The 13,644-nt window shown below is 32.0% G+C and overlaps 1 protein-coding gene across 1 annotated transcript; it reads right to left on the bottom strand.

The window, feature by feature from the left end:
* Positions 1 to 6,627: 6,627 nt before the first annotated feature.
* Positions 6,628 to 8,326, bottom strand: LOC103502210 (leucine-rich repeat extensin-like protein 3). The gene is made up of 3 exons (XM_008466060.3): positions 7,797 to 8,326; positions 7,579 to 7,663; positions 6,628 to 7,495 (listed from the first exon to the last, which is right to left on the bottom strand). Exons 1-3 carry the CDS (start codon positions 7,812 to 7,814, stop codon positions 6,699 to 6,701), a joined length of 900 nt encoding a protein of 299 aa, XP_008464282.1. The 5' UTR covers positions 7,815 to 8,326; the 3' UTR covers positions 6,628 to 6,698.
* Between the last annotated feature and the right edge of the window lie 5,318 nt (positions 8,327 to 13,644).

Here is a 13,644-nt window from a genome sequence, read left to right as displayed (position 1 = left end):
TTATAAGTACTTCAATCAAGCATGAGTTATGCTAAATTTATGAGTATTTAAGTTTTAAGACAAGTTTTAGCAAAACATGATTTAAATATTAGAAATTTAATTTAGCATGTTGTTCTAGTTTGAGATTAAGTTTTAAGTTTGTGATTTAAAAGTATGTTTTGTTTTATACATGAGAAACCAGAGATCTATTGTGACCCTACGGGGAGTTTCTTATCCACAGAGGTCTATTGTGATGAGGGATCTTTGATGCCTAGTTTCCCATCTCATAGTAGTTATACCTAGATGAGAGCACTCTCATGCCTAGTTGCCCATGATAGAGACCAGTGTTTTAAAAGGCGCTCTAAGGCGCGCGCCTACAGCAAGGTGCACAACTCAGACTTATTTATGGAGAGGCGAGGCGCGGATGATGCAGCGCTGCAGAGGCATGCGCCTTCCTCCAGGCGCAGTAGACGCAAAAGGCCCAAAGGCGCGAACTTTTACATTTGGGTTTGGCTTCAATTTAAAAATGAAATTATTATATTTGTTTTTTACCTATTACATGTCACTTGTAAGTGAAGAAACGAAACGACTCTTACACAAGAACGTCTTCATTCATCCACGGCTCAACTTCTTCGACTTCAAGTTTCAACTCTTCTATTTCGTCCCTTTTTACTTCTGCCTTCCGTTCCGTTCTGTCACTCTTCCACCCCTTTCTGGGAAAATTTTGTCACCGACGCCGGCAAGGGCCACCAGCCACCTTCTTCTTCTTCTTTTTCTATGTAATCTTATTCAAAAAAAAAAAATTGGTGCTGCTTCTGCTATTACTCTGTTTTTTGGTGCAAAAACAGAGGAGAAGAGAAGACAAAGAAACTTCCCAAAATTATTACCATTACCGATTAGCCAAATTAGCAAATTTTTTAAACATATTACCTTCTATTTTTTATTTTTCTTAACACAGATACCTGCTACTTTTTTTTAAAACTAAAACAGAAGTGAGCATTTAATCATTTAAATACCTTCTAAGTTCTACTTTCTAAGGTATTTGTTTTTTTTTAAAACAAAAACCTTCTTATTTTTTAACTAAAACAACAATAGGTTTTTCAATAAGATTACAAATTAGTGAACACTTATTTGGATTACTTAGGTCATAGATGGCTGATGAAAGTTCAAAAAAAGATCCAGCATGGAAATATGGTCGATTGCAAAATGCAAGATATAAATGCCACAACTTATCCGAAAGTAATAAAAGGAGGGGTGTATCGATTGAAACAACACCTTATTGGTCGTTATAGAAATGCCACAACTTGTAAAAAATGTTCGAATCATGTGAAGGAAGAAATTAAAGATTACATGTCCAAGAAAAAGGAGATCAAAGAATAAAGAAATTTGATTGTGGACATTGATGTACAAGATTACGGTATCGAGTATGAAGATGAAGGGAGTGTTAGTGTAAACAACAGAGCAACATCAAGTTTCTCGAACTTGAAGAAGCCAAGACAAAAGGGTCCAATGGATGCATTTTTTACTCCCAATCCAGAAACCGTGGTTCAAAATAGAAAGAACAACAAAGGAAAACAAACTTCGTTGAATGCGGCGTACAAGAAGGAAATGAGGGAGCACACCATCCAAAGAATTGCTTGATGGTTTTATGATGCAGGCCTTTGAATGCTTGCACATATGATAGTTTTGTCCTTATGATTGAGTCAATTGGGCAATTTGGTACTGGATTGAAACCATCAACATATCATGAGTTGGAGTCCCATGTTTGAAGAAGGAATTAGAAGCAACAAATGAGTTGATGAGGAGCCATAGGACAGAGTGGGCTAAGGTTGGATGTACTATTATGGCTGATGGGTGGATCGATAGAAAAAATAGCACATTAAATTAACTTTTTAGTTAATAGTTTTAAGGGCACCATGTTTATTGAGTTCGTCGATGCTTCATCTTATGTAAAGGATGGAAAGAAGATGTTCGAGCTACTTGACAATTTTGTAGAGCGCATTGGGGAAGAAAATGTTGTATAAGTAGTTACTGATAGTGCCTCAGCAAATGGCAGGTAAGAATGTAAACTACTCACAAGTTGCACCTTTAGTTTGTTAGATTTAGTGAGTTCTATGCTAAATGTGTACTTATTTTCTTGGTTAATAGGGAGATTGTTAGAAGCAAAGCGACCACAATTAATATGGTCTCCATGTGCCGCTCATTGCTTAGATCTGATGTTGGAGGATATATACAAGATCTTCAATATTTGCAAAGCATTGAAAAGAGGCATGGAGATTAGCAACTTCATATATGTTCGTCCTGGATTATTAAAAATGATGCGACGATTTACTAACCAAAAGGAGTTAGTTAGACTAGCTAAGACTCCCTTTGCTACTGCTTGCATTACATTATCGAGTATACATCATCAAAAGAACAACTTAAGGAAGATGTTTAATTCAGATGAATGGAAGGATAGCAAATGGAGCAAGGAGTAACAAGGCAGGCGAGTAGTTCAGACTATTTTGTTGGCTAGTTTTTGGACTACAATTGTTTTTGCTCTTAAAGTATCTGGCCCACTAGTTCGAGTTCTTAGATTGGTTGATAGCGAAAAGAAGCCACATATGGGATATATTTATGAGGCCATGGATAAAGCCTAAAGAAGCTACTGCTAAGTCGTTCAATAATAATGAAGAAAAATACAATGACATTTTCACCATAATTGATAGAAGATGGGAGCTTCAATTGCATCATCCTCTGCATGCAGCAGAGTATTATTTAAACCCGTCATTCTATTATTCGAATCCTAACATCTAAGAGGACGATGAAATAGTTAACGGGCTCTACTCATGCATACCGAAAATGGTTGCTTCATTAGACGTCCAAAACAAAATACTTGCAGAACTAAGCAAGTATAAGAGAGCTGAAGCATTGTTTGGACAACCTTTAACAATCAGAAAAAGGGACAAAATTATCTCCAGGTAAATTTCAACTAAACGATTAGTCGATTACTCAACAATACTCAACAATAAATTATTTTATTAATATATATATTTCGTTTGTACCTATAGTGGAATGGTAGGATAATTTTGGACAATCAACTCCAAACTTGCAAAAGTTTGCTGTGAGAATTTTAGGTCTTACTTGTAGTGCTTCTGGATGCGAACGTAATTGGAGTGTGTTTGAGCAAGTTAGCTTTCCTCTCCTTTACATACAAATGTAATTTTGTTGATTCATTGGCAGTGACAATGAAATTTTCTAATTTTGCAGCTTTATAACAAGAAACGAAATAGCCTTGCTCAAAATCATTTGAATGAGTTAGTGTTCATTAAATACAATAGAGCATTAAAAAGTCGATACAACCTTCGAGATATCGTCGACCCCATCTCTTTAAGAGATATTGATGATAGTAACGAATGGTTGATTGGAAGATTGGATGATGATTCTGAGGAGGAGGATGAGCTAGTATTTGACAATGGTACTTTAACATAGGTGATGTTTCAAGAGTTGCCGGAGCAAAAGAACCAACCTTCTATTCTAGAGCTAGGGCCTCAAGATCAAAGACTAATGTTTCATGTTCATCCTCGTCTACCACACAACCCACACCCAAACAAATAAATTTAGATGACTCCGATCAGGAAGAAGAAGATACCGATGGCTATAAGTCTAACGAAGAGTGAATGAAAACAAGGATCAATTTAGTGATGATGAGTTTGGTCTTTAGGAATGAACTTTTATTTTGATTGTTGTTGAATTCTGACTAGTTTTCTTTTGTGTTTTGTTTTTTGGGTAGAAAACTAATATTATAATATTTTATACATTGATGTTCCTTTCAATTTTGTATATATTTATGTGTGTGTGCGTGTATATATATATAGCGTGCCTCATGGAAAAAAGCTCGTGCCTTTTTGTGCACCTTGCACCTAGGCTCCAGAGGACCATTGCACCTTAGTGCACCTTGAGCTTTTAAAAACACTGATAGAGAGACTAGATAGAGATGAAGGCTCCTTAGATGTGTAGTTTTCCATTACAAAGTATTTGTACCGAGAAGATGACACACCTGGATGCCTATTTTCTCATCTTAGAGCTATACAATGATTCAAGATATAAAAAGTAAAAAGTAAAGTTTGAAAAATTGTTTTACTGCTTTAATGCTAAGTTTATCATTTATAGATTTATTAAGTATGCTTGTTTTAAAAATAGTCACTCATTGAGCTTTAGCTCATGCTTTCCGAAATGTTTTCTCACTTTTCAGGTAGAGATCGTGGATTTGGAGCTTGACTCACAACTGCCTATTTGCTAGAGAGTTTTAGTTTCCATTACAGTATGTCTTGTATCTAAAACATGCATGTTGTATGTATGCATAAACATAGTTACATTTTGAGTGAGTTATAGGTTGTACAAAGTTTTGTTATATGGTCTGGTTATTTTGCCTATATAAGACAGGTTAGAACTTAGTTGTTCATAATAATGGGTTGCATTACATTGATATTAAGTTTGGCTTCATCTTCAAGCATTGATATTTGATACAAGTAGATCTACACACTACACTTTTTGTTGGTTACCCTTATGGAGCCTATCACTTTGCCTTTACAAAGTGGTATGATCATCAGCTCACTAAAACTCTAAATACTTTTTTAAGATAAACCAAAATACCTATATATATTGCATCAACATTATTTTGACTTTACTCTCTACAAATATATCTTCCTACCAACTCTCTTATCTAATCATTTGTCTTCCAATTTCACAAGCAAGATTTGCAAGAGAGTTGACGTTGATATTTGAGCATAATTTGAACATCATATAAACAAACCTCCAATCATTCATAATTTCTCAACAACTAACTTAGTGGTCTTCATAAAATACTTGACTTTCCTTTAAAACACCCATCCAAACCTTTATCATTTCACTTTTAACTTTCCAAATAATATGTTAACAATACAACTATATGCTTCAACTGGAAATAATTAACAGGTTTTTTCAAAAATAGGACAAAGCGGTAAAATATTTACACTGTATAAAATAATTTTGAAAACAAAAAATTCTACATGTCCAAAATGTAAAATACCAAAAATACCCCTGTCAACACGCGCACATAATCTTTTTCTAAACTATCGTGTACTACAGTCTAAACGAATTATCTATGATTGTTTAGATCATGATATACGATCGTATAGTTCATTTTAAATAATATGTTTTAGTAATACACGATCGGCCATACTATCATTTACTATAACACACAATCGTTTAAGATATATTACAAGGATAGACAATCGTGCAATAAAATAATATACTTCACATGATCGCATTGACCATGGTAAATAATCGTGTTGAACATGTTAAACAATCGTGTTGACCGTGGTAAACGATTGTGTTGATTATGGTAAACAATCGTGTAGTCTAATGTAAATGATCGTTAAAAACTTCAAATCTAACGATCGTGTTGACCATGGTAATTGAATGATCGTGTTGTCTATGATAAGCGATCGTTTAGATAATGTCAATACAATCGTGTAGTTCGTTTTAAATGATGGAAAAAAGACTTCATATTTAAACGATTGTGTTATGGTAAATGATCGTGTTGATCATTTAGAATGATATTTAAAAAATCTTGATATTCGTGAATATGAGGAAAATGAAGAAAAAAAATACTGAAACAATCATGAAATAGTTTCAAAGAATGTTGTCAAAAATGATGAAAAAGAAATAGGAGATTTAAACAGGAGAATAAATCGTTTAAAGATAAAAGAAAAAAATCTGAAAAATGAAATAAAGAAATCTGGAAGAGAAGAAATCACCACAAACGAAGAAGAATAAGAGAAGCAAAAGCAAATCTGGAAATTATGAAAATATTTTACCGACTTCGTGATTTTGATTTTTTTTATATGAGCAGTAAATATTTTTTAGTTTTGTTATATTTATGTAAATTAACCTAAATTTAATTTATATTAGAGTTAAATTTATTAAATTATTGCTTATATATTTTCTTTCAATGGAATTATATTAGTTGAGACCAACTTAATTACTGGACCCATTAAACAAATTAAGCATTGAAAACAAATGATACCTAACTCAAATTAACTTTAATCATTTTGCAAACTATATTGATTGGATTGTTTGAATTTTTAATTTTTATTTTCTTTTTTCTTTTTATGAATTCTGAATAGTTAATTCTTTCACAATTTTAGATTCTATGATGTGATTCTATTAGTAATAGAGGCTGTTTTTTACAATTTCCCTCTATAAATTCTAAATTTTCTTGTTCTGGTGCTCTTTTTTTTTTTTTTTTTTTTTGTCTTAGTTTAATTAAGAGAATCTAAAGAGTTTACTTGTTGGTGAAAAGTAAGATTTAAGTAGTTGATTAGGTATACATGTTTTGATGATAAAAGAGTATTAAAAAAAAGAAATGCAAGTATAGACTTAACATAAGTAAAAAAGAAATAGTGTTAAAATTTAATGAATTGAAGGCAATATAATTTAGTTATGAAGGAGATATGGTAGAAGTTGAATTGGTATAAACCTCAAAAATGGAGTTTTATAGTAACAGAACAGAAAGCAACAATTAATTACTTTATTAAAAATAAAATAAAATAAACTAAAATAAAATAAAATAAAATAAAATAAAATAAAATAAAATAAAATAAAATAAAATAAAATAAAATGGGATTAAACATCCGAACTTAGATATATTATTATCATATAATGAAAACCATCCACAACAGTCACACGTGTCCCTCTCACATAACAACGCACCCACTTGCATTTTCTTCGTTAAGATACTCACAGTGGCTAACGTAACAGGGCCTCCCTCCACCGTAACTATCGTAAATGGGCCTTCCAGAAGCACACCCATCGCAACACGGGCCTGTCCCACCAAACCCACTATAACATGGGCCCCCACCCCTCCCTTCATAGCACTGCCTACAGCACACCCCAATCCCAACAGGGTACCCCGGCGGATAACCCGGAACCGGCACGCACATGTTCACCGGGTACGGCTCCGGTTGAACCGGCACCGGTATCGGAACCGGGTTGGGCTGTGGGACCACTACCGGCGGAGGATCCACCTTCTTCGGAGGCGGAGGCGGAGGCTCCGCTTTCGCGGGTGGTGGGTCAACCTTTTTGGGCGGCGCCGGGTCTGCCTTTTTGGGCGGAGGAGGATCGGCTGCCTTTTGTGGTGGAGGAGGGTCTGCCGCTTTACTGGGTGGTGGTGGGTCGGGCTTTTTGGGGGGTGGGGGATCGGCTTTTTTCGGAGGCGGAGGATCGGCTTTTTTCGGAGGCGGAGGATCGACCTTTTGGGGTGGGGGTGGATCGGGCTTTTTAGGAGGGGGAGGATCGACTTTTTTGGGTGGTGGAGGAGGATCGGCGTGCTTGGGAGGAGGAGGCTTGGGAGGTTCAGGCTCTTTGATTTCAATGCTTTTAATAACCCCACATCCCTTACAACAAATTTTATCTCTAAGCTTCTCAGGATTGCAACAGACCACTTTGATAATCACTAGGTTTTGTTTTTCATCATAAATCTGGTCTCGAATTTCTGTTGTTGAAAAAAATAAAATAAATGTAAGAAACAATCCATTTTGAGAAAGAAAATTGAAAGAGAAATAGAAAAGAACTCACGTGGGAATTTGCAGAGAACTTTCTTGACTTTCTTGTAGCAACGATCACACTGCAAGTCCACTTTAAGCATCATGACCACAACTTTCTGCAAAAATTATAAAATATATATATATAGTTTAAAAAAAAAAAACAGAGGACATAGAAGTGTATATCGATCAGAACAGAAAATGAAAAGAGTTAGATGAGAATTATGTGTGAAGTGAGAAAAGAATAATGACCTTGCCATCGTCCGCCATGGATGAGTCTGAGTTGCTGTGTTTGGGAAAATGTCGGCTGTACAGAAAAGAAGGGAAAAAGAAAAAGGGGAATTGAATTAGACCCAAAGGGCATCTGAATCAGAGAAGGCGATGGTGGTTAGAGGAAAGAGAGGGATCCAAACACGTAACCATCATTATAATTGTCGTTATGTATAGATGGGATTTCGATTAGGAATTGGGATTTGTGATTTCTTCACTTCTTTTTTGGACTTTGGGTTTCTAATTATAAAATTGATTAACCACTAGATTATACACACTCCCGTGTTTAAATTACTATATATCAAACAACACTTATACATAAGTATGGTTTTAAGTTTGAACATTTTTAGTTTTTTTTTCTTTTTCTTTTTCTTTTATAGCCTAAAGAGAAAATTGAAAAAAAGTTGAAAGTAGACAACTTTAAACATAGAAAGAAGCATAAACTTTGATCCTAAACTTTAAATAGTTTAAAATTAATGAGAATGAAAGGAGTATTTAAACCAAAACAATACAAATAATCGTATTGGTTATGAAATTGATAGATGGGTTTGATATACATGTGCTCCAACCTCAACGTCAAATTGCCCCCACACACCTTCCAATCCGTTTCTATCACATCTAACTCATTAACCAATTACCAACCAACAAAAAGAACCCAAAATAAAATAATAATTAAAAAGAAAAAAGGAAAGAGGAAAAAGAACCTTATAATTTAAGCAACTTTAAAAACTCATCTTCTTCTCATATTTTTATAACTTCTTTTTATGAGTTTCCAATGCTTCGGGTTTAGATTCCATTTATTAAAGAAGAATAATTTAAAGGGTTTTTTTTAAGTTGGAGGGTTGTTTAGTTCCCAAGTTTGCAATTTATTAAGTATGATCTCTTCATATTTAAGTTTCTTATATATCATCCTCTCAATTCATTAATCTTTCCTAAACTTCTTTCACTATTTCTATTACTTTCTTTCTTTTTTTCCTGTATCTTGAAAGGTCTCTAATCAGCTTTAACTTTTATTTTTCTTCCATATATCTTTATTTATTTTCGTTATTTTCTATATTTTTATTAAATCGTCTAATCATAGTTTGTCGTATAGTAAATTCTTCTTAGTCCTTTTTATTATTTATCATATTTTGAGATGAATAAATCAAATGAACTATGACAAACGACCATTGCCTAAATGACATACATATGTGTTAGAAACTAAGAGATCTCTAATTTAAATTTTTCATTCATATTATACTTAAAAATCTCATATGAGTCAACTTATCATTGTTTAAATGCTAATATAAGTTTTGCTAAAAAAAAGTAAATATAAGTTTCTTGTTTCCTAAAATAAACCTAACACATGCAAATTCGAACACTTCGTGTAAAACTAGAGTAGTCCATCAATTAAGCAATAAATTTAAATTATTTACATCCAATTAACTTTCAATCAGGTTAGTATCTAATCTCTAACGATTTTTTCAATTCTTTCAAAGTCAAAATTTAATTCTTTGGCTTTTTACAACTTTGACCATTTTCATCATTTCCGAACTTCAAAATATATATATCAAATTCTCTCTCCTTACCTAATTCGAAGTATTCGAACTAATCCAACATACAATTCTAAATTAATTCCACATGAGCTAGCGAGGAACCAAATGGACCTATAGATCATGGCCTCCAACGATCCGAGATTAACTAGTTAAATTCTTTTAGACCAGTTAATCAACATTCGTTAACTAAAGAGTCATTCCACTATTGTCCGTAGTTGCAATCTCCTTCCTATAGATATATTTGTGTCCATGTGATATAACCATGATTGGTAAGTTAATCCTTTACAAGTTTCATAATCATGGTTGGGTCAAAATACCATTATACCTCCAAAATTACATCTTGCTCCTTAAGTCTCACTGATTCACTATTGAACATTTTGTTTAAGTTCAACCTATAAATAGAATCTCTCTTAGACCAATGAGAAGGTAAGACCCTTTGTTCAAGATTTACATTCAATCTTTAAGGGAACAACCTATTTAGTAATTCTATAATTGACAGAAGTGAATTACGTCTTGCATACTATGTCTCCAATTATCCATTTGGTCTTACCCCTAAAATGGAAGGCTTATTGAGCCAACGCTGATGAGCTACTCTCACCTATGCAGACCTAAGAATAATCCGGTGTGAATAGAAATTTATAGTTAGTTCAAGATTAAGATTAAGATTAAGATTAAGTTACCTAGGTTATCAATAAACAAAATAGTCAGTTTTATACCGTAAACGATGTTATAACGTAAAAGTGACTATATTTCATGGTTAAGTCTCATAAACTCTTTACATAAGATGCCCCCACTTTCATGTCTCTGCATTAAAGATTCAGGATCACTTCGTTTGTACTAACTACAAAGCGAACTGCGTCCATAGTGTCCCCAGAATAAAGCACTTAACCTTATACATATACTACAGACCGTTTAGATTATACACTCGAACTTGATCCACGTTTATGTTTCTACATGAAGTTCAAGTTTACTAAAGATAGCTTTTAGACCTTAGTTTATTGGATTCAAGATTATAGTATTCAATTTCACTAATAATTTCTCAATAACAATTTTATTGAATAGAATATAGTTTTAAATTACAAACTACGAGATTTATAACATAAATTTCAACGATTCTATCTTTAAACAAACCTAAACAAAATTTCAATTTTTTTCACCAATTTCATTTTCATCTTTTAGTCCATGCTAAGTTTATCTCGTACACCTTATCAAAATAAATAAATATATTAGTGCATTGTTTTAGTACTTTTTTAAGTATACTAGTGTATTATAAAGCAATTTGATTTAGTATGTCACAACTTTTGAGTATATTTGATATCAAAACCACTTCCAATGAATATCAAGAGGTATATAAGTGAATCACATAACTCAATAAAATGTTTATAGTAATCCTAAAATATATTTAACACCAATCAAATTTCAATTGGATAACAATCATAAAGTACTAAATTAAAATAATACTAATCAGATGACAATCATCGTAATTAAAGTATACTAATTAGTACTTTGTCATTAGATGACAATCAATGAACTATCAGAAACTATTAACTAATTGAACAAAAAATAGAACCAAATGACGATAAAAATAGAAACTATTAATTACAAAGATAGATTTGATTGTAATTATATGGTAGTTAAAAGACTATCAAATGACAATACTAACTAATTGATAGATAATATAAAATAATAAGATGAAATCACATAAAGTATGTTGACAAAATAAGAACAAACAAAACAAAACAAAAGGGAATCAAATGACAATGTTATAAACTACTACGTGACAAATAATAATAAAGCAATCAAAAGGTAATTACATATAACAATAAAAAATTATTGATTAATTAACAAAAATAGATGACATCTTAAATACTATGACTCATAAAGACTTTCGTGTTTGCACTCACAAATAGAATCATGTCCAAATATAAATAAGTTGTCAATCACTTAAAATTCTGATAACACTAATCAGTATCAAATTACAATCAATATTATAAGAAATAATATCAAATGCTGATCAAACAATGATCAAATAGGAATTGATATCATTAGCAAACAATACCATATTGGTGAATTGGATAATAAATATGGCAACAATCAATATAATTAGCAATTAGTATACAGTAAATAATAATAATCAATATCAAAGAGTACACTAATTAAACATGACAATTCCACAATACATATGGTCAATTATAATTGACAATCGAATAACAATTGGTATTTCATTCTCTAAAATATAATTGAATTAGATAATAAATATCATGAAAAATTGTAAAACAAGTTGCAAAAATTACTCGTTAAAGTTACATTCTCAAACAACTATTAATTATAAAAATGAATCCCTTAAATTTGTAAAAAAAAGGTTAAAAATTGTGTTCAAACCTAGGAGATACTCGTAGAAGTTGAACACCCAAACAATGAAAATTCTAACCCTAAAACTTATTGAATGGTTACAATATTATCAAAATTTAAAGATATATAATTGAAACTAAGCTTACCTTACCTTATCTTTGGCTGTTGGGGTTTGCAAACAAAATTGGAAGTAAATGTGAGAAACGTTTAAATGGTTACAAGTCATTTATTTGAGATGAAATAGTAAGTATCTTATATTTATATGCTTTTGAGTAAAAGAAAAGAAAGAGAAAACAAAAAAAAAAATGTGAAAGATGGGTTGAATGAATATGGTATTAAATAGAGGGAAGAAGGAGTACCAAATTGCAATTAGAATAGAAAAAGAAAAGAATAATGAAGGATGGCCCACGTAGTAGCAGACTGAAAGCGCACACGTTCCTTCCGCCCTAATGCTAATAATATCATTTCACCACAACAAGCAAGTTCCATGATATAAGCAAATCACATTCAACCATTGCATGGATTGCTACATCAACTTTTAATTTCCACTATTAACTCACTGCAACTCTCCAAATTCAAGTTCATGGTGGGTTTCAAAATCCCACTAAAATTACTTTTTTTTTCATTTATTTATTTTATTAATTATTATTATTATCAAATACAATTATACCATTAAATTATTAATTATTATTTTATTGTTATACAATCCCATTTCATAGGATGCCTCAACTCACATGTGTCTACGTGATTATCTTGAGATCACTCCACTTGTACTAACTATAAAGTGGGCTACATCCATAATGTCTCTAGAAGAAGACATCCAACCTTATTCCTATAATTTAGATCATTTAGACTATTTCTCGAACTTGATCCTAGTTCATATTTCTACGTAAAGTTTTGTTGGGTTTTATTTCCTAAAACTCGTAAATAGTAAATGTAATCCGTTAACTATTATTAATAAATTGCTATTTTTATCTTAATAACCTAAATACAATAAACTAACATCATAATTAAGTTGTTTGATGAGTCTTGAACTATATGTAGAGATATACAGAGATCAATGTTTGAGATACAACTTAAAGGGTCAGTAGTATAGAGATAAAGCTCGTATCTTACACTAGTTGAAGGGATAAAAGCCCTACGTAGCGAAATAATTTAACAGAACTCGAAACTCAGTTTAATTGGAAAATTAAAAATACCATTACATTGGAAAACATACAGAAACTAATTTTCTATAACCTAAAGGCCAAGCATGCTTTTAGGGAAACAAATAGAATTTACGGAGAATAACACTACGTACGTGGAAGTCTCTATATCTGCCAAACGTCAATTTTTAGACACCACCACTTGAAAATCTCCCCTAATCTTTGAGAAGTTCTTGATTTGTGGGAACCAAAATTGAAGTGATAATTTTTTTTAGAGAGAATGAAACTTTTCCTAATACATAAAATATTCAAAAGTACCTCTATGTATTATGTCATACCAATACCTCCAAGAAGAAGAGGGAGTTAGAGATTTTGGGATACATGAGAGAACCACCCATGTTTCCTATTAATTTAATTTGAATTAAATTAATATTAAGGGGTCTTTTCAAAAATATAACAAAGCGTCAAAATATTTACACTGTATAGAACAATTTTGAAAATGGAAAAAGCTCACGGGCCTACCATGGAAAATACAAAAAATGTCTCGTCAACCACGCCGTCAATAATGCGCGTAATATGTTTGGTACACGATCGTTTAGATTTAGATATTCAAATCTAAATAATTTATTTTTTAAATTGTCTGTACAAGATCGTTTAGATTTGATTTACCAAATCTAAACGATTTATTTTTTAAATTCTCTACACGATGTACACGATCGTTTAGATTGGCTAAACGATTCTTTGTAAGATTCTTTTGGTACACGATCATTTAGATTTGTCTATACGATCGTTTATTTT

The sequence above is a fragment of the Cucumis melo genome, chromosome 12 (genome assembly GCF_025177605.1).
Source record: "Cucumis melo cultivar AY chromosome 12, USDA_Cmelo_AY_1.0, whole genome shotgun sequence".
In the NCBI taxonomy this organism is placed as follows: domain Eukaryota; kingdom Viridiplantae; phylum Streptophyta; class Magnoliopsida; order Cucurbitales; family Cucurbitaceae; genus Cucumis; species Cucumis melo.
The sequence above is the reverse complement of the archived record's forward strand: the minus strand, read 5'-3'. Positions and strand labels throughout refer to the sequence as shown.

Excerpts from the sequence above, each read along its gene's own strand:
- LOC103502210 (XM_008466060.3), bottom strand. Across the intron at positions 7,496-7,578 it reads AGTTCTCTGCAAATTCCCAC|AAATTCGAGACCAGATTTAT; the intron begins GTGAGTTCTTTT and ends TTTCAACAACAG.